The sequence below is a fragment of the Oncorhynchus mykiss genome, chromosome 8 (assembly GCF_057628025.1).
Source record: "Oncorhynchus mykiss isolate SJ-2025 chromosome 8, ASM5762802v1, whole genome shotgun sequence".
Classification (NCBI taxonomy): domain Eukaryota; kingdom Metazoa; phylum Chordata; class Actinopteri; order Salmoniformes; family Salmonidae; genus Oncorhynchus; species Oncorhynchus mykiss.
Genome location: NC_143029.1, coordinates 90,663,267 through 90,685,775, shown reverse-complemented (window position 1 = coordinate 90,685,775; position 22,509 = coordinate 90,663,267). Strand labels below are relative to the sequence as shown.

General features: G+C 45.5%; 1 protein-coding gene across 1 annotated transcript in view; it reads left to right on the top strand.

Annotated features, from left to right (window-relative positions):
- Positions 1–5,204: 5,204 nt before the first annotated feature.
- LOC149982180 (microtubule cross-linking factor 1-like) overlaps positions 5,205–22,509 on the top strand; it is a 171,278-nt gene continuing 153,973 nt past the window's right edge. The window contains exon 1 of the mRNA XM_090182938.1: positions 5,205–6,704. Coding sequence (XP_090039064.1) covers positions 5,760–6,704 — 945 coding nt within the window. The 5' untranslated portion in view covers positions 5,205–5,759. The remainder of the gene's footprint in view (positions 6,705–22,509) is intronic.

Sequence of the window (22,509 nt, the reverse complement as noted above, 5' to 3'; positions counted from 1 at the left end):
TGAAAGACTATACTTTGTATCGGGATTGGCGTCAGTCAATTCAGGAAGTGATATGAGTTTTTAAAATCCAAGCATGTAAAAAAAAAAAAAATGCTTAAGATAAATATCTTCTCCTTTTCAGACTACCCAGAAGTCACTGCCCTTTTTCAGTTAATTTCCTGAAGTCGTTGACTTCCATTGGAATTGACCCTATCCCTGCTTTGTATTAATCAATGAGTTATTTGGAAGATAAAAACAGTTGGCATGTTTTTAAAGTGGATTCGTGGTATTTATAACTTGTGGCATTCTTTAACTAATGAAGTGAAAATAAAGAGATATATATTTATTACCAACTAGACACATTTTATTGTATTTTTATTTGAAATACACCTAACAAAAAATATAAACGCAACATGTAAAGTGTTGGTCCCTGAAATAAAAGATCCCAGAAATGTTCCAAGCTTTTTTTTTCTCAGATTTTGTGCACAAATTTGTTTATATCCCTGTAAGTGAGCATTTCTCATTTGCCAAGATAATCCATCCACCTGACAGGTGTGGCATATCAAGAAGCTGATTAACCAGCATGATCATTACATAGGTGCACCTTGTGCTGGGGAAAAAAGGCCACTCTAAAATCTTGTTTTGTCAAACAACACAATGCCACAGATGTCTCAAGTTTTGAGGGAGCATGCAATTGGCATGCTGACTGCAGGAATGTCCACCAGAGCTGTTGCCAGATAATATAATTTTAATTTCTCTACCATAAGCCGCCTCCAACCGGCCTCACAACCACAGAACATGTGTCACCAGGCCAGCCCAGGACCTCCACATCCTCACCGGGTTCTTGACCTGACTGCAGTTCAGCGTCGGAGCCGACTTCAGTGGGCAAATGCTCACGTTCGATGGCCGCTGGAGAAGTGTGATCTTCACGGATGAATCCCAGATTCAAATGTACCGGGCAGACGGCGTCGTGTGGGCGAGCGGTTTGCTGATGTCAACGTTGTGATCAGAGTGCCCCTTTGGATTATGGTATGGTAAGGCATAAGCTACGGACATCAAAAACAATTGCATTTTATCGATGGCAATTTGAATGCACAGAGATACCGTGACGAGATCCTGAGGCCCATTGTCGTGCCATTCATCCACCGCCTTCACCTCGTGTTTCAGTGCATGATAATGCACGGCCCCATGTCACAAGGATCTGTACACAATTCCTGGAAGCTGAAAATGTCCCAGTTCTTCCATGGCCTGCATACTCACCAGACATGTCACCCATTGAGCATGTTTGGGATGCTCTGGATCAACGTGTACGACAGCGTGTTCCAGTTCCTGCCAATATCCAACAACTTCACCCAGCCATTGAAGAGGAGTGGGACAACATTCCACAGGCCACAATCAACAGCCTGATCAATTCTATGTGAACGAGATGTGTCACACTGCATGAGGCAAATGGTCACACCAGATACTGACTGGTTTTCTGATCCAAACCGCTACCTCTTTATTAAGGTATCTGTGACCAACAGATGCAGATCTGTATTCCCAGTCATGTGGAATCCATAGATTAGAGCCCAATTTATTTTAATTGACTGATTTCCTGATATGAACTGTAACTCAGTAAAATCTTTGAAATTGTTGCATGTTGTGTTTATATTTTTGTTCAGTGTGTATTCTGGGGGGGGGGGGCAGGTAGCCTAGTGGTTAGTGACCTAGTGGTTAGAGTGTAGAGGAGGCAGGTAGCCTAGTGGTTAGAGTGTAGAGGAGGCAGGTAGCCTAGTGGTTAGAGTGTAGAGGAGGCAGGTAGCCTAGTGGTTAGAGTGTAGAGGAGGCAGGTAGCCTAGTGGTTAGAGTGTAGAGGAGGCAGGTAGCCTAGTGGTTAGTGACCTAGTGGTTAGAGTGTAGAGGAGGCAGGTAGCCTAGTGGTTAGTGACCTAGTGGTTAGAGTGTAGAGGAGGCAGGTAGCCTAGTGGTTAGTGACCTAGTGGTTAGAGTGTAGAGGAGGCAGGTAGCCTAGTGGTTAGTGACCTAGTGGTTAGAGTGTAGAGGAGGCAGGTAGCCTAGTGGTTAGTGACCTAGTGGTTAGAGTGTAGAGGAGGCAGGTAGCCTAGTGGTTAGTGACCTAGTGGTTAGAGTGTAGAGGAGGCAGGTAGCCTAGTGGTTAGTGACCTAGTGGTTAGAGTGTAGAGGAGGCAGGTAGCCTAGTGGTTAGTGACCTAGTGGTTAGAGTGTAGAGGAGGCAGGTAGCCTAGTGGTTAGTGACCTAGTGGTTAGAGTGTAGGGGAGGCAGGTAGCCTAGTGGTTAGAGTGTAGAGGAGGCAGGTAGCCTAGTGGTTAGAGTGTAGAGGCGGCAGGTAGCGTAGTGGTTAGAGTGTAGAGGCGGCAGGTAGCGTAGTGGTTAGAGTGTAGAGGCGGCAGGTAGCCTAGTGGTTAGAGTGTAGGGCGGCAGGTAGTCTAGTGGTTAGAGTGTAGGGACGGCAGGTAGACTAGTGGTTAGAGTGTAGGGCGGCAGGTAGTCTAGTGGTTAGAGTGTAGGGGAGGCAGGTAGCCTAGTGGTTAGAGTGGAGGGGCGGCAGGTAGACTAGTGGTTAGAGTGTAGGGGAGGCAGGTAGCCTAGTGATTAGAGTGGAGGGGCGGCAGGTAGCCTAATGGTTAGAGGGGAGGGGTGGCAGGTAGCCTAGTGGTTAGAGGGGAGGGGTGGCAGGTAGCCTAGTGGTTAGAGGGGAGGGGCGGCAGGTAGCCTAGTGGTTAGAGGGGAGGGGCGGCAGGTAGCCTAGTGGTTAGAGTGGAGGGGCGGCAGGTAGCCTAGTGGTTAGAGGGGAGGGGTGGCAGGTAGCCTAGTGGTTAGAGGGGAGGGGTGGCAGGTAGCCTAGTGGTTAGAGGGGAGGGGAGGCAGGTAGACTAGTGGTTAGAGTGTAGGGGCGGCAGGTAGACTAGTGGTTAGAGGGGAGGGGTGGCAGGTAGCCTAGTGGTTAGAGTGTAGGGCGGCAGGTAGCCTAGTGGTTAGAGTGTAGGGGCGGCAGGTAGCCTAGTGGTTAGAGTGTAGAGGCGGCAGGTAGCCTAGTGGTTAGAGTGGAGGGGCGGCAGGTAGCCTAGTGGTTAGAGTGGAGGGGCGGCAGGTAGCCTAGTGGTTAGAGTGGAGGGGCGGCAGGTAGCCTAGTGGTTAGAGTGTAGAGGCGGCAGGTAGCCTAGTGGTTAGAGTGTAGGGGGTGGCAGGTAGCCTAGTGGTTAGAGTGTAGGGGGTGGCAGGTAGCCTAGTGGTTAGAGTGTAGGGCGGCAGGTAGCCTAGTGGTTAGAGTGTAGGGGCGGCAGGTAGCCTAGTGGTTAGAGTGTAGGGGCGGCAGGTAGCCTAGTGGTTAGAGTGTAGAGGCGGCAGGTAGCCTAGTGGTTAGAGTGGAGGGGCGGCAGGTAGCCTAGTGGTTAGAGTGGAGGGGCGGCAGGTAGCCTAGTGGTTAGAGTGTAGAGGCGGCAGGTAGCCTAGTGGTTAGAGTGTAGAGGCGGCAGGTAGCCTAGTGGTTAGAGTGTAGAGGCGGCAGGTAGCCTAGTGGTTAGAGTGGAGGGGCGGCAGGTAGCCTAGTGGTTAGAGTGTAGGGGCCGCAGGTAGCCTAGTGGTTAGAGTGGAGGGGCGGCAGGTAGCCTAGTGGTTAGAGTGTAGGGGCGGCAGGTAGCCTAGTGATTAGAGTGTAGGGGCGGCAGGTAGCCTAGTGATTAGAGTGTAGGGGCGGCAGGTAGCCTAGTGGTTAGAGTGTAGGGGCGGCAGGTAGACTAGTGGTTAGAGTGGAGGGGTGGCAGGTAGCCTAGTGGTTAGAGCGTTGGACTAGTAACCGAAAGGTTGCAAGATCGAATCCCTGAGCTGACAAGGTAAAAATCTGTCGTTTTGCCCCTGAACAAGGCAGTTCCTAGGCCGTCATTGAAAATAAAAATTTGTTCTTAACTGACTTGCCTAAGTTAAATACAATTATCTTGTACTGTGTGATAATGACTGTTGTTCTATTCTACATGACAATTGGCACCCTATTCCCTAAGGCTACTATGGACTAGTGCACAATGGACCTCGGTCAAAAGTAATGCACTATATAGGGAATAGGGTGCCAATGTGAGACGTACTCTGTGTCGGCTGAGAATATTTATACGCAAACTATTGTATGATGATGGGGCTCTGTTTTTTACTTGTTGAATTACTGCTTACATTTTAAACTTTGTAAAATACAGAAACAATATACATAGTTGTGGAGAAAATATACTGAACACAAATATAAACAAAACAGGCAACAATTTCAAAGAATTTACTGAATTACAGTTCATATAAGGAAACTGTAAACTGTAAATAAAGATAACATTTCGAAATAAAATGTAAAAAATCTGTCAATTTAAATAAATAAATTAGTCCCTAATCTATGGATTTTACATGACTGGGTTCAGTGATGGGTGGGCCTGAGAGGGCATGGACCCACCCACTTGGGAGCAAGGCACTCCCACCCCCCAGACGATCCCGCAGGAGAAGAAGCCGGATGTGGAGGTCCTAGGCTGGCGTGGTATGCGGTTGTGAGGCCGGTTGGACGTACTGCCAAATTCTTTAAAACAAAGTTGGCCTCTTATGGTAGAGAAATTAACATTCAATTCTCTGGCAACAGCTCTGCCAATTGCACACTCCCTCAAAACGTGCCCCCAGCACAAGGTTCACCTGTGTAATGATCGTGCTGTTTAATCCGCTTCTTGATATGCCACACCTGTCAGGTGGCTGGATTATCTTGGCAAATGAGAAATGCTCACTAAACAGGGATGTAAACACATTTTTACACAACATTTCAGAGATTCAAACATTTGAGAGAAATAAGCTTTTTGTGCTTATGGAACATTTCTGTGCTCTTTTATTTCAGGTCATGAAACACTTGTTGCGTTTATATTGTTGTTCAGTGTATGTTGTTACATTACCATCTACTCAGGGGTGTATTGGGGTTTTGTGAGAAACAAAGCGCATGCGCCTACATTAGGAACCACGGTAGGCTTCAACCAGGTTCGAGACCGCAAAGTCATGGTTAGAAGGGATACAGCTTTTGTCAAATTCAAATGAACCGCAAAAGTATATATATATTTCTTTGCATTTTTAGCTATCCCCCAAAACCATTTTCATACCCTTAACCTAATTATCATAACATGCTACGTTAATTATTCTAACCTGCTATGAAAAGTCAAATCCGACAAAAGATGTATCCCATCTAGTCATTACATACCGCAGAGATTGCAGATTTTCCTTGTCAGATATACGGAAGGAGTGGGAAAGGGCAAAAGACCGCGAGCAGCCGACACACGGACAGACCGGGGCCCAGAGAGCGAGGGGGAGGACGAGTCGTATCAGGGAATAACAATACGACTGGATGCATTTATAGCCAAACCTTACAATTAGCAACACTGCAGATTCCTTCTGTCCCTCAGCGGTTTATTTAGGCTACAATAATCTCGTTTATTTCAGCGATTCCTTCAAGGAGACCGAGCGGAGCCACCGGGCTGCCGGTACCGTAGAGGGGAGTACAATGACAACCTGGTGAATGTAGCCGATGATATTTACCTAAACAGACCGAATGGAATAAAACCGCGAATAGCCTAAAGGACCGTGGTGCGCATCCCGGGAGTGATGAGAACAACGGGGAGACAGGGCTGTGTTTGTGCTGCTGTCGGCTGTCAAATGTATTATTTATGTGTGTCGTGGACTGATCATTTGTTGATCCATCAACCCCCTCCCCTCCTCTACATATTCTCCACCGGTATCGTCGGAGTGTTGTAATATGGATCGTTCCAGTGGCTCTGGGACCAGCGAACCCACCAAACCGCCAAACCACCAGTTGGAGAAGAAACGGTTAAACCGAGCACCATCTCCGGCCAGGCCGTTCCTGAAGGATGTCCGCTCCTCGCCCAAACCAGCGGCTATCGTACCAAAATCCCCCAAACTGACCAAGCAGCAGCACTCCTCTTCTCCAGTGGCCTTATCATCCAATCAAAGCCGCATATCCAGGCGCACCCCAACCGGAGCGAAGGATAACAAACCAGCCACCGTGAAAAGTCACAGCACCAAGTCTTCGACAGTCACGAAGAAGACGGTTAAGGTCATTCAACATGCGGCGCTTGAACCTAAACCGACCACTGCAAGCGCCAGCAAACCGACCCCGGACAGCAGCACCAGCAGTCCACACCTCGCCCTCAAAGCCAAGAAGAGTAAAATAGCCACGCTGACCGCGTCTCACCACGGCCCACTCAGCCTTGGCTCCCCAATCCGCGTCCCAACCGGCGCTACCCCCCTCGGCAGCAGGGTCAGTCAGACCGACAGTAGCTCCGATCTCTCTGACTGTCCCTCCGAACCCCTATCCGACGAACAGCGCCTGGCCGCGGCCGCAAGCAGCGATGGGGAGTCGGGGGGCTCCGGGTTCAGCGACAGGGATCAGGTGGATCATCCTGTGCAGGCGGCAGCATCAGCGTCAGACGCGGCCAGAGCGGCAGGGGCTACTGCCGGTAGTGGTGTTGGTTCGTTGCGCACCGCGGAGGGTAGCCCCGCGGCTGCTGGGAAAGGCGGCATGTCTCAGGCTCCAGGACCAGGTGCTCACGGAGGAGAGGGGAGTAAACAGGAGAAAGCATCGACCGCACAATTGATAAAACTGGAATGCAGCAAAGAGATAATCGAGGAGGATTTATTGCGGGAAATAGAAGATCTCCGCTCTGAAAACGAGTACCTCAAGGTAAAAAGAGGCCGCGGGAAATTATTTCTGTTTGTTGTTTGTAATCCATACTGTGGTTTCTGCATCACCCATTGCTGTTCTGTAGGCTGCCCGCATAGTAATAGCCTCATTGATGATAGTGTGATTCACTGTATCACTGTTTGTAAAGCTTCAGTGCCCCCCCCCCCCCCCCCCCAAACCCCCCACTGTTGGTTTACCCTGACATGTACCTGCTATTTCTCTTCATATAGTTGACTAGTTGGTAATGTTCTCTCTCTCTGCATTGTTGTGTATCATCAAGTTATTTATGTTAGGAACAATTACAATGAACCCCAATGACATCAGGAAAGTATAAGAACACAATCATTTTGTCTGACCGACATCAGTTTCATGTTGCATAGCAGTTAAGTAGATTTCAAATTGTAAAGAACATCTGTCCTCCGAATACACTATATGATCAAAAGTATATGGACACCTGCTAGTCGAATATCTCATTCCAAAATTCATGGGTATTAAAATATGGAGTTGGTCCCAGTTTGCTGCTATAACAGCCTCCACTCTTCTGGGAAGGCTTACCACTAGATGTTGGAACATTGCTGCTATAACAGCCTCCACTCTTCTGGGAAGACTTTCCACTAGATGTTGGAACATTGCTGCTATAACAGCCTCCACTCTTCTGGGAAGGCTTACCACTAGATGTTGGAACATTGCTGCTATAACAACCTCCACTCTTCTGGGAAGGCCTTCCACTAGATGTTGGAACATTGCTGCTATAACAGCCTCCACTCTTCTGGGAAGGCCTTCCACTAGATGTTGGAACATTGCTGCTATAACAGCCTCCACTCTTCTGGGAAGGCTTACCACTAGATGTTGGAACATTGCTGCTATAACAGCCTCCATTCTTCTGGGAAGGCTTTCCACTAGATGTTGGAACATTGCTGTTATAACAGCCTCCATTCTTCTGGGAAGGCTTTCCACTAGATGTTGGAACATTGCTGCTATAACAGCCTCCACTCTTCTGGGAAGGCTTTCCACTAGATGTTGGAACATTGCTGTTATAACAGCCTCCACTCTTCTGGGAAGGCTTACCACTAGATGTTGGAACATTGCTGCTATAACAGCCTCCACTCTTCTGGGAAGGCTTACCACTAGATGTTGGAACATTGCTGCTATAACAGCCTCCACTCTTCTGGGAAGGCTTTCCACTAGATGTTGGAACATTGCTGCTATAACAGCCTCCACTCTTCTGGGAAGGCTTACCACTAGATGTTGGAACATTGCTGCTATAACAGCCTCCACTCTTCTGGGAAGGCTTTCCACTAGATGTTGGAACATTGCTGCGGGGACCTGCTTCCATTCAGCCACAAGAGCATTAGTGAGGTCGGACACCGATGTTGGGCGATTAGGACTGGCTCGCAGTCGGCGTTCCAATTCATCCCAAAGGTGTTCTGTGGAGTTGACGTCAGGGCTCTGTGCAGGCCAGTCAAGTTCTTCCACACCGATCTCGACAAACCATTTCTGTATGGACCTCGCTTTGTGCACGGGGGCATTGTCAAGCTAAAACAGGAAAGGGCCTTTCCCCAAACTGTTGCCACAAAGTTGGAAGCACAGAATCGTCTAGAATGTCATTGTATGCTGTAGTGTTAAGATTTCCCTTCACTGGAACTAAGGGGCCCGCATCATGATAAACAGCCCCAGACCATTATTCCTCCTCCACTAAACTTTACAGTCGGCACTGTTCATTGGGGCAGGTAGCGTTCTCCTAGCATCCGTAAAACACAAATTAGTCTGTCTAACTGCAGGATGGTGAAGCGCGATTCATCTCTCCAAAGAACGTGTTTCCACTGCTCCAGAGGCCAATGGCGGCGAGCTTTACACCACTCCAGTCGACGCTTGGCATTGTGCATGGTGAGGCTTGGCATTGTGCATGGTGATGTGAGACTTGGCATTGGACATGGTGATGTGAGGCTTGGCATTGTGCATGGTGATGTGAGGCTTGGCATTGTGCATGGTGATGTGAGGCTTGGCATTGTGCATGGTGATGTGAGGCTTGGCATTGTGCATGGTGATGTGAGGCTTGTAAGCAGCTGCCCGGCCATGGAAACCCATTTCATGAAGCTCCTGACTAACAGTTATTGTGCTGACAGAAACTGTTAAGAACTCCGTAGTGAGTGTTGCAACCGAGGACAGAGGATTTTTATGCGCTTCAGCACTCAGTGGTCCCGTTCTGTGAAGTTGTGTGGCCTACCACTTCCCGACTGAGCCGTTGTTGCTCCTAGACGTTTTGCACTTCACAATAACAGCACGTACAGTTGACCGGGGGCAGCTCCAGCAGGACAGAAATGTGACGAACTGACTTGTTGGAAACGGGGCATCCTATGACGATGCCACACAGTCACTGAGCTCTTCAGTAAGACCATTAAATTGCCAATGTTTGTCTATGGAGATTGCATGGCTGTGTGCTCCATTTTATGCACCTGTCATCAACGGGTGAAGCTGAAATAGCTAAATCCACTAATTTGAAGGGGTGTCCACATACTTTTGTTCATATAGTGTATGATGACATTCACTAGTACACACGTATACTGTATGCCTACACTAAATCCAATTTCAAATTTTCAAACAAACATTTTTGCTTTAGGCTATCTAGGTTATGCTGTATATTTTCTCTCCGCTCCTCTCTTCATAATGGGCCAGTCCCAGAGGACCTGATAGCTGTCAAATGTCCAACCTGGACTCAGGGGTAGACATAACATAGTAAACTTAAGTCCGAAACACTCCGATTAGTATTATACACTGCCTTCGGAAAGTATTCTGACCTCTTGACTAATTTTTACATTACAGCCTTATTCTAAAATGGATTAAATCGTTTTTTTTTACTCATTAATCTACACACAATACCCCATATTTACAAAGGAAAACAGGTTTTTAGGAATGTTTGCTAATTTGTCTAAAAAAATTATATATAAAAAAACATTTACATAAGTTTTCAGACCCTTTACTCAGTACTTTGTTGAAGCACTATTTGGCAACAATTTCAACATTGAGTCTTTGTGGGAATGTAGCTACAAGCTTGGCACACAGCCACTCCTGCGTTGTCTTGGCTGTGTGCTTAGGGTCGTTGTCCTGTCAGGCTAAAGAGTTCGATCTTGGTTTCATAACTCCAAGCGGGCTGTCATGTGCCTTTTACTGAGGAGTGGCTTCTGTCTGGCCACTCTACCATAAAGGCCTAATTGGTGGAGTGCTGCAGAGATGGTTGTCCTTCTGGAAGGTTCTCTCATCTCCACAGAGGAACTCTAACAGAGCTCTGTCAGAGTGACCATCTGGTTCTTGGACACCTCCCTGACCAAGGCCCTTCTCCCCTGATTGGTCAGTTTGGGAGAGTCTTCATGGTTCCACATTTCTTCCATTTAAGAATGATGGAGGCCACTGATTTCTTGGGGACCTTCAATGCTCTAGAAATTTGTTGTTACCCTTCCCCAGATCTGTGCCTCGACACAATCCTGTCTCAGAGCTCTACGGACAATTCCTTCGGCCTCCTGGCTTGGTTTTTGCTCTGACATGCACTGTCAACTGTGGGACCTTTTTTCAGATTTTTAATTTTTAATACATTAGCAAACATTTCTAAAAACCTGTTTCCACTTTGTCATTATGCGGTATTGTGTGTAGATTGCAGAGGATTTTTAAAATTGATTTAATCAATTTTAGAAGAAGGCTGTAACGTAAGAAAATGTGGAGAAAGTCCAGGCCTCTGAATACAGTGTGGCAGTGTGTGTTACATTTCTATTCATTTTTGGATGTCCATCATCCATGCTATGTTAAGAACAATCCCACATTTACTCCTGAGGCTGTTGCACCCTCTACAACCACTGTGATTATTATTATTTGACCCTGCTGGTCATCTATGAATGTTTGACCATCTTGAAGAACGATCTGGCCTTAAATGGCCACGTACTCTTTAATCTCCACCCGGCACAGCCAGAAGAGGACTGGCCACCCCTCAGAGCCTGGTTCCTCTCTAGGTTTCTTCCTAGGTTTTTGGTCTTTCTAGGGAGTTTTTCCTAGCCACTGTGCTTCTACATCTGCATTGCTTGCTGTTTGGGGTTTTAGGCTGGGTTTCTGTACAGCACTTTGAGATATCAGCTGATGTAAGAAGGGCTATATAAATACATTTGATTTGATGATCTGTTACGAATTTGCAAAACTTATATGTTACGAATTCCAATTTCTTGGCTCACGTTAGCTAGGTGGCTAATGTTAGCTAGGTGGCTAACGTTAGCTAGGTGGCTTATGTTATCTAGGTGGCTAACGTTAGCTAGGTGGCTAATGTTAGCTATCATACTAATTTGAGTGTCCCGGATTTTTTGTGTACTATGTTACATCGTCAGGTGTTCAAATAGTCAGACAGCTGGGGCCACAGTCACACACTTCCTCTCTCCTCTCCTCTCCTCCCTCTCTCCTCTCCTCCATCTCTCCTCTCCTCCATCTTTCCACTCTCCCCACTTCTCTCTGTCTGTCTCTCTGTCTCTTTCTCTCCATCTCCTCTCTTTCGCTCTCACACTCTCATTATGTCTGTCTCTCTCAATTGCAATTTCAATTTAAGGGTCTCTCACTCTCCCCTCTCTCCCACTACATAACACAACCACAACTCCGACAGCTCTCTCTTCTATTCCTGCAACATAATACTATCATTAAATCACAAAATCATTATAACAAAACCGTTTATTGATTATTTCAGGGAACAGAAAAGGAAGTTATATTAAAGTGCTGTTGGATCATGTCGGTCGATAACGGTTTAGGATCATGTCGGGTTTAGGATCACGTCGGGTTTAGGATCACGTCGGGTTTAGGATCACGTCGGGTTTAGGATCACGTCGGGTTTAGGATCACGTCGGGTTTAGGATCATGTCGGGTTTAGGATCATGTCGGGTTTAGGATCACGTCGGGTTTAGGATCATGTCGGGTTTAGGATCATGTCGGGTTTAGGATCATGTCGGGTTTAGGATCACGTCGGGTTTAGGATCACGTCGGGTTTAGGATCATGTCGGGTTTAGGATCACGTCGGGTTTAGGATCATGTCGGGTTTAGGATCACGTCGGGTTTAGGATCATGTCGGGTTTAGGATCATGTCGGGTTTAGGATCACGTCGGGTTTAGGATCACGTCGGGTTTAGGATCACGTCGGGTTTAGGATCATGTCGGGTTTAGGATCACGTCGGGTTTAGGATCACGTCGGGTTTAGGATCACGTCGGGTTTAGGATCATGTCGGGTTTAGGATCACGTCGGGTTTAGGATCACGTCGGGTTTAGGATCATGTCGGGTTTAGGATCATGTCGGGTTTAGGATCATGTCGGTCGATAACGGTTTAGGATCATGTCGGGTTTAGGATCATGTCGGGTTTAGGATCATGTCGGGTTTAGGATCATGTCGGGTTTAGGATCACGTCGGGTTTAGGATCACGTCGGGTTTAGGATCACGTCGGGTTTAGGATCATGTCGGGTTTAGGATCACGTCGGGTTTAGGATCACGTCGGGTTTAGGATCACGTCGGGTTTAGGATCACGTCGGGTTTAGGATCACGTCGGGTTTAGGATCACGTCGGGTTTAGGATCACGTCGGGTTTAGGATCACGTCGGGTTTAGGATCACGTCGGGTTTAGGATCATGTCGGTCGATAACGGTTTAGGATCACGTCGGTTAATGATGGTTTATGATCATGTTATCAGTATTGTGATATAACACATTGACAACTTTTACATTAATCACCCTTTCCACTTCAAGTCGGTGCGTTGACAAGCAGATTCCAGAGCAGTCGCTATCCACCATGCAAAGCAAACATTAAACAAGATGATCTCAGGAAATTAAGACTTTACTTGAGAGTGACAGCTAATAACAGTCCTGTTGATGACTCACTGATGTGGTAAACTACTACCCAGAATGGTCTGCTCAGCCTCAGAAGAAAATACTACCCTGTGTCAGGTAAACATAGTATCGAACCTGTCCATTGATTTAACTGACCCTCTGAATTTCCATTAGTCAGCTCCTCCATACCATTACAGGTGGGCAGCTCCTCTATACCATTACAGGTGGGCAGCTCCTCCATACCATTACAGGTGGGCAGCTCCTCCATACCATTACAGGTGGGCAGCTCCTCTATACCATTACAGGTGGGCAGCTCCTCCATACCAATACAGGTGGGTAGCTCCTCCATACCATTACAGGTGGGCAGCTCCTCCATACCAATACAGGTGGGTAGCTCCTCCATACTATTACAGGTAGTCAGCTCCTCCATACCATTACAGCTGGGCAGCTCCTCCATACCATTACAGGTAGTCAGCTCCTCCATACCATTACAGGTGGGTAGCTCCTCCATACCATTACAGGTAGTCAGCTCCTCCATACCATTACAGGTGGGTAGCTCCTCCATACCATTACAGGTGGGCAGCTCCTCCATACCATTACAGGTAGTCAGCTCCTCCATACCATTACAGGTGGGTAGCTCCTCCATACCATTACAGGTGGGTAGCTCCTCCATACCATTACAGGTGGGTAGCTCCTCCATACCATTACAGGTGGGTAGCTCCTCCATACCATTACAGGTGGGTAGCTCCTCCATACCATTACAGGTAGTCAGCTCCTCCATACCATTACAGGTAGTCAGCTCCTCCATACCATTACAGGTGGGCAGCTCCTCCATACCATTACAGGTAGTCAGCTCCTCCATACCATTACAGGTAGTCAGCTCCTCCATACCATTACAGGTAGTCAGCTCCTCCATACCATTACAGGTAGTCAGCTCCTCCATACCATTACAGGTAGTCAGCTCCTCCATACCATTACAGGTAGTCAGCTCCTCCATACCATTACAGGTGGGTAGCTCCTCCATACCATTACAGGTGGGCAGCTCCTCCATACCATTACAGGTAGTCAGCTCCTCCATACCATTACAGGTAGTCAGCTCCTCCATACCATTACAGGTAGTCAGCTCCTCCATACCATTACAAGTAGTCAGCTCCTCCATACCATTATAGGTGGGCACTACTCTACTCTACTCTACCTGTATAGGCTACTCTACTCTACCTGTATAGGCTACTCTACCGGTATAGGCTACTCTACTCTACCTGTATAGGCTACTCTACTCTACCTGTACAGGCTACTCTACTCTACCTGTATAGGCTACTCTACTCTACCTGTATAGGCTACTCTACTCTACCTGTATAGGCTACTCTACTCTACCTGTATAGGCTACTCTACTATACCTGTATAGAATACTCTACTCTACCTGTATAGGCTACTCTACTCTACCTGTATAGGCTACTCTACCTGTATAGGCTACTCTACTCTACCTGTATAGGCTACTCTACTCTACCTGTATAGGCTACTCTACTCTACCTGTATAGGCTACTGTACTATACCTGTATAGGCTACTCTACTCTTCCTGTATAGGCTACTCTACTCTACCTGTATTGGCTACTCTACCTGTATAGACTACTCTACTCTATCTGTATTGGCTACTCTACCTGTATAGGCTACTCTAGTCTACCTGTATAGGCTACTCTACTCTACCTGTATAGGCTACTCTACTCTACCTGTATAGGCTACTCTACTCTACCTGTATAGGCTACTCTACTATACCTGTATAGGCTAGTCTACTCTACCTGTATAGGCTACTCTACTCTACCTGTATAGGCTACTCTACTATACCTGTATAGGCTACTCTACTCTACCTGTATAGGCTAGTCTACTCTACCTGTATAGGCCACTCTACTCTACCTGTATAGACTACTCTACCTGTATAGGCTACTCTACTATACCTGTATAGGCTAGTCTACTCTACCTGTATAGGCTACTCTACTCTACCTGTATAGGCTACTCTACTATACCTGTATAGGCTACTCTACTCTACCTGTATAGGCTAGTCTACTCTACCTGTATAGGCCACTCTACTCTACCTGTATAGACTACTCTACCTGTATAGGCTACTCTACTCTACCTGTATAGGCTACTCTACTCTACCTGTATAGGCTACTCTACTCTACCCGTATAGGCTAGTCTACTCTACCTGTATAGGCTACTCTACTATACCTGTATAGAATACTCTACTCTACCTGTATAGGCTACTCTACTCTACCTGTATATGCTACTCTACCTGTATAGGCTACTCTACTCTACCTGTATAGGCTACTCTACTCTACCTGTATAGGCTACTCTACCGGTATAGGCTACTCTACTCTACCTGTATAGGCTACTCTACTCTACCTGTACAGGCTACTCTACTCTACCTGTATAGGCTACTCTACTCTACCTGTATAGGCTACTCTACTCTACCTGTAAAGGCTACTCTACTCTACCTGTATAGGCTACTCTACTCTACCTGTATAGGCTACTCTACTATACCTGTATAGGCTATTCTACTCTACCTGTATAGGCTACTCTACTCTACCTGTATAGGCTACTCTACTATACCTGTATAGGCTACTCTACTCTACCTGTATAGGCTAGTCTACTCTACCTGTATAGGCCACTCTACTCTACCTGTATAGACTACTCTACCTGTATAGGCTACTCTACTCTACCTGTATAGACTACTCTACTCTATCTGTATAGGCTACTCTACTCTACCTGTATAGGCTACTCTACTCTACCTGTATAGGCTAGTCTACTCTACCTGTATAGGCTACTCTACTATACCTGTATAGAATACTCTACTCTACCTGTATAGGCTACTCTACTCTACCTGTATATGCTACTCTACCTGTATAGGCTACTCTACTCTACCTGTATAGGCTACTCTACTCTACCTGTATAGGCTACTCTACCGGTATAGGCTACTCTACTCTACCTGTATAGGCTACTCTACTCTACCTGTATAGGCTACTCTACTCTACCTGTATAGGCTACTCTACTCTACCTGTACAGGCTACTCTACTCTACCTGTATAGGCTACTCTACTCTACCTGTATAGGCTACTCTACTATACCTGTATAGGCTACTCTACTATACCTGTATAGGCTACTCTACTCTACCTGTATAGACTACTCTACTCTATCTGTATTGGCTACTCTACCTGTGTAGGCTACTCTAGTCTACCTGTATAGGCTACTCTACTCTACCTGTAAAGGCTACTCTACTCTACCTGTATAGGCTACTCTACTCTACCTGTATAGGCTACTCTACTATACCTGTATAGGCTAGTCTACTCTACCTGTATAGGCCACTCTACTCTACCTGTATAGGCTACTCTACTCTACCTGTATAGGCTAGTCTACTCTACCTGTATAGGCTACTCTACTCTACCTGTATAGGCTACTCTACTCTACCTGTATAGGCTACTCTACTATACCTGTATAGGCTAGTCTACTCTACCTGTATAGGCTACTCTACTCTACCTGTATAGGCTACTCTACTATACCTGTATAGGCTACTCTACTCTACCTGTATAGGCTAGTCTACTCTACCTGTATAGGCCACTCTACTCTACCTGTATAGACTACTCTACCTGTATAGGCTACTCTACTATACCTGTATAGGCTAGTCTACTCTACCTGTATAGGCTACTCTACTCTACCTGTATATGCTACTCTACCTGTATAGGCTACTCTACTCTACCTGTATAGGCTACTCTACTCTACCTGTATAGGCTACTCTACCGGTATAGGCTACTCTACTCTACCTGTATAGGCTACTCTACTCTACCTGTATAGGCTACTCTACTCTACCTGTATAGGCTACTCTACTCTACCTGTACAGGCTACTCTACTCTACCTGTATAGGCTACTCTACTCTACCTGTATAGGCTACTCTACTATACCTGTATAGGCTACTCTACTCTACCTGTATAGGCTACTCTACTATACCTGTATAGGCTACTCTACTCTACCTGTATAGACTACTCTACTCTATCTGTATTGGCTACTCTACCTGTGTAGGCTACTCTAGTCTACCTGTATAGGCTACTCTACTCTACCTGTAAAGGCTACTCTACTCTACCTGTATAGGCTACTCTACTCTACCTGTATAGGCTACTCTACTATACCTGTATAGGCTAGTCTACTCTACCTGTATAGGCCACTCTACTCTACCTGTATAGGCTACTCTACTCTACCTGTATAGGCTAGTCTACTCTACCTGTATAGGCTACTCTACTCTACCTGTATAGGCTACTCTACTCTACCTGTATAGGCTACTCTACTATACCTGTATAGGCTAGTCTACTCTACCTGTATAGGCTACTCTACTCTACCTGTATAGGCTACTCTACTATACCTGTATAGGCTACTCTACTCTACCTGTATAGGCTAGTCTACTCTACCTGTATAGGCCACTCTACTCTACCTGTATAGACTACTCTACCTGTATAGGCTACTCTACTATACCTGTATAGGCTAGTCTACTCTACCTGTATAGGCTACTCTACTCTACCTGTATAGGCTACTCTACTATACCTGTATAGGCTACTCTACTCTACCTGTATAGGCTAGTCTACTCTACCTGTATAGGCCACTCTACTCTACCTGTATAGACTACTCTACCTGTATAGGCTACTCTACTCTACCTGTATAGGCTACTCTACTCTACCTGTATAGGCTACTCTACTCTACCCGTATAGGCTAGTCTACTCTACCTGTATAGGCTACTCTACTATACCTGTATAGAATACTCTACTCTACCTGTATAGGCTACTCTACTCTACCTGTATATGCTACTCTACCTGTATAGGCTACTCTACTCTACCTGTATAGGCTACTCTACTCTACCTGTATAGGCTACTCTACCGGTATAGGCTACTCTACTCTACCTGTATAGGCTACTCTACTCTACCTGTACAGGCTACTCTACTCTACCTGTATAGGCTACTCTACTCTACCTGTATAGGCTACTCTACTCTACCTGTAAAGGCTACTCTACTCTACCTGTATAGGCTACTCTACTCTACCTGTATAGGCTACTCTACTATACCTGTATAGGCTATTCTACTCTACCTGTATAGGCTACTCTACTCTACCTGTATAGGCTACTCTACTATACCTGTATAGGCTACTCTACTCTACCTGTATAGGCTAGTCTACTCTACCTGTATAGGCCACTCTACTCTACCTGTATAGACTACTCTACCTGTATAGGCTACTCTACTCTACCTGTATAGACTACTCTACTCTATCTGTATAGGCTACTCTACTCTACCTGTATAGGCTACTCTACTCTACCTGTATAGGCTAGTCTACTCTACCTGTATAGGCTACTCTACTATACCTGTATAGAATACTCTACTCTACCTGTATAGGCTACTCTACTCTACCTGTATATGCTACTCTACCTGTATAGGCTACTCTACTCTACCTGTATAGGCTACTCTACTCTACCTGTATAGGCTACTCTACCGGTATAGGCTACTCTACTCTACCTGTATAGGCTACTCTACTCTACCTGTATAGGCTACTCTACTCTACCTGTATAGGCTACTCTACTCTACCTGTACAGGCTACTCTACTCTACCTGTATAGGCTACTCTACTCTACCTGTATAGGCTACTCTACTATACCTGTATAGGCTACTCTACTCTACCTGTATAGGCTACTCTACTATACCTGTATAGGCTACTCTACTCTACCTGTATAGACTACTCTACTCTATCTGTATTGGCTACTCTACCTGTGTAGGCTACTCTAGTCTACCTGTATAGGCTACTCTACTCTACCTGTAAAGGCTACTCTACTCTACCTGTATAGGCTACTCTACTCTACCTGTATAGGCTACTCTACTATACCTGTATAGGCTAGTCTACTCTACCTGTATAGGCCACTCTACTCTACCTGTATAGGCTACTCTACTCTACCTGTATAGGCTAGTCTACTCTACCTGTATAGGCTACTCTACTCTACCTGTATAGGCCACTCTACTCTACCTGTATAGACTACTCTACCTGTATAGGCTACTCTACTCTACCTGTATAGGCTACTCTACCTGTATAGGCTACTCTACTCTACCTGTATAAGCTACTCTACCTGTATAGGCTACTCTACTCTACCTGTATAGGCTACTCTACTATACCTGTATAGGCTACTCTACTATACCTGTATAGGCTGCTCTACCTGTATAGGCTACTCTACTCTACCTGTATAGGCTACTCTACTCTACCTGTATAGGCTACTCTACCGGTATAGGCTACTCTACTCTACCTGTATAGGCTACTCTACCTGTATAGGCTACTCTACTCTACCTGTATAGGTTACTCTACTACAGGTAGAGTAGAGTAGCCTATACAGGTATAGTAGAGTATTCTATACAGGTAGAGTAGAGTAGCCTATACAGGTATAGTAGAGTAGCCTATACAGGTAGAGTAGAGTAGCCTATACAGGTAGAGTAGAGTAGCCTATACAGGTAGAGTAGAGTAGCCTATACAGGTAGAGTAGAGTAGCCTATACAGGTATAGTAGAGTAGCCTATACAGGTATAGTAGAGTAGCCTATACAGGTAGAGTAGAGTAGCCTATACAGGTATAGTAGAGTATTCTATACAGGTAGAGTAGAGTAGCCTATACAGGTAGAGTAGAGTAGCCTATACAGGTAGAGTAGAGTAGCCTATACAGGTAGAGTAGAGTAGCCTATACAGGTATAGTAGAGTAGCCAATACAGGTAGAGTAGAGTAGCCTATACAGGTAGAGTAGAGTAGCCTATACAGGTATAGTAGAGTAACCTATACAGGTAGAGTAGAGTAGCCTATACAGGTAGAGTAGAGTAGCCTATACAGGTAGAGTAGAGTAGCCTATACAGGTAGAGTAGTGTAGCCTATACAGGTAGAGTAGTGTAGCCTATACAGGTAGAGTAGAGTAGCCTATACAGGTAGAGTAGAGTAGCCTATACAGGTAGAGTAGCCTATACAGGTAGAGTAGAGTAGCCTATACAGGTAGAGTAGAGTAGCCTATACCGGTAGAGTAGCCTATACAGGTAGAGTAGAGTAGCCTATACAGGTAGAGTAGAGTAGCCTATACAGGTATAGTAGAGTAGCCTATACAGGTAGAGTAGAGTAGCCTATACAGGTAGAGTAGCCTATACAGGTAGAGTAGAGTAGCCTATACAGGTAGAGTAGCCTATACAGGTAGAGTAGAGTAGCCTATACAGGTAGAGTAGAGTGGCCTATACAGGTAGAGTAGAGTAGCCTATACAGGTAGAGCAGACTAGCCTATACAGGTAGAGTAGAGTAGCCTATACAGGTAGAGTAAGGTAGCCTATACAGATAGAGTAGAGTAGTCTATACAGGTAGAGTAGAGTAGCCTATACAGGTAGAGTAGAGTAGCCTATACAGGTATAGTAGAGTAGCCTATACAGGTAGAGTAGAGTAGCCTATACAGGTAGAGTAGAGTAGCCTATACAGGTAGAGTAACCTATACAGGTAGAGTAGAGTAGCCTATACAGGTAGAGTAGCCTATACAGGTAGAGTAGAGTAGCCTATACAGGTATAGTAGAGTAGCCTAAACAGGTATAGTACAGTAGCCTATACAGGTAGAGTAGAGTAGTAGCCTATACAGGTATAGTAGAGTATTCTATACAGGTAGAGTAGAGTAGCCTATACAGGTATAGTAGAGTAGCCTATACAGGTAGAGTAGAGTAGCCTATACAGGTAGAGTAGAGTAGCCTATACAGGTAGAGTAGAGTAGCCTATACAGGTAGAGTAGAGTAGCCTATACAGGTATAGTAGAGTAGCCTATACAGGTATAGTAGAGTAGCCTATACAGGTAGAGTAGAGTAGCCTATACAGGTAGAGTAGTGTAGCCTATACAGGTAGAGTAGACTAGCCTATACAGGTATAGTAGAGTAGCCTATACAGGTAGAGTAGAGTAGCCTATACAGGTAGAGTAGAGTAGCCTATACAGGTAGAGTAACCTATACAGGTAGAGTAGAGTAGTCTATACAGGTAGAGTAGAGTAGCCTATACAGGTAGAGTAGAGTGGCCTATACAGGTAGAGTAGAGTAGCCTATACAGGTAGAGTAACCTATACAGGTAGAGTAGAGTAGCCTATACAGGTAGAGTAGCCTATACAGGTAGAGTAGAGTAGCCTATACCGGTAGAGTAGAGTAGTCTATACAGGTAGAGTAGAGTAGTCTATACAGGTAGAGTAGAGTGGCCTATACAGGTAGAGTAGAGTAGTCTATACAGGTAGAGTAGAGTAGCCTATACAGGTAGAGTAGACTAGCCTATACAGGTATAGTAGAGTAGCCTATACAGGTAGAGTAGAGTAGCCTATACAGGTAGAGTAGAGTAGCCTATACAGGTAGAGTAACCTATACAGGTAGAGTAGAGTAGCCTATACAGGTAGAGTAGCCTATACAGGTAGAGTAGAGTAGCCTATACCGGTAGAGTAGCCTATACAGGTAGAGTAGAGTAGCCTATACAGGTAGAGTAGAGTAGCCTATACAGGTATAGTAGAGTATTCTATACAGGTATAGTAGAGTAGCCTATACAGGTATAGTAGAGTAGCCAATACAGGTAGAGTAGAGTAGCCTATACAGGTAGAGTAGAGTAGCCTATACAGGTATAGTAGAGTAACCTATACAGGTAGAGTAGAGTAGCCTATACAGGTAGAGTAGAGTAGCCTATACAGGTAGAGTAGAGTAGCCTATACAGGTAGAGTAGTGTAGCCTATACAGGTAGAGTAGAGTAGCCTATACAGGTAGAGTAGAGTAGCCTATACAGGTAGAGTAGCCTATACAGGTAGAGTAGAGTAGCCTATACAGGTAGAGTAGAGTAGCCTATACCGGTAGAGTAGCCTATACAGGTAGAGTAGAGTAGCCTATACAGGTAGAGTAGAGTAGCCTATACAGGTATAGTAGAGTAGCCTATACAGGTAGAGTAGAGTAGCCTATACAGGTAGAGTAGCCTATACAGGTAGAGTAGAGTAGCCTATACAGGTAGAGTAGCCTATACAGGTAGAGTAGAGTAGCCTATACAGGTAGAGTAGAGTGGCCTATACAGGTAGAGTAGAGTAGCCTATACATGTAGAGCAGACTAGCCTATACAGGTAGAGTAGAGTAGCCTATACAGGTAGAGTAAGGTAGCCTATACAGATAGAGTAGAGTAGTCTATACAGGTAGAGTAGAGTAGCCTATACAGGTAGAGTAGAGTAGCCTATACAGGTATAGTAGAGTAGCCTATACAGGTAGAGTAGAGTAGCCTATACAGGTAGAGTAGAGTAGCCTATACAGGTAGAGTAACCTATACAGGTAGAGTAGAGTAGCCTATACAGGTAGAGTAGCCTATACAGGTAGAGTAGAGTAGCCTATACAGGTAGAGTAGAGTGGCCTATACAGGTAGAGTAGAGTATCCTATACAGGTAGAGCAGACTAGCCTATACAGGTAGAGTAGAGTAGCCTATACAGGTAGAGTAAGGTAGCCTATACAGATAGAGTAGAGTAGTCTATACAGGTAGAGTAGAGTAGCCTATACAGGTAGAGTAGAGTAGCCTATACAGGTATAGTAGAGTAGCCTATACAGGTAGAGTAGAGTAGCCTATACAGGTAGAGTAGAGTAGCCTATACTTTACTCTACACTACTCTGCTATATCATACTGTAATGTACTCTACTATATCACGCTGTACTTTACACTACTCTACTATATCATACTGTACATTACTCTACACTACTCTACTATATCATGCTGTACTTTACTGTACTCTACACTTCTCTACTGTACTCTACCCTACTCTAATGTACTCTACCCTACTCTACTATATCATACTGTACTTTAGTCTACACTACTCTACTATATCTTACTGTACTCTACTATATCATACTGTACTTTACTCTACTATATCCTACTGTACTTTACTCT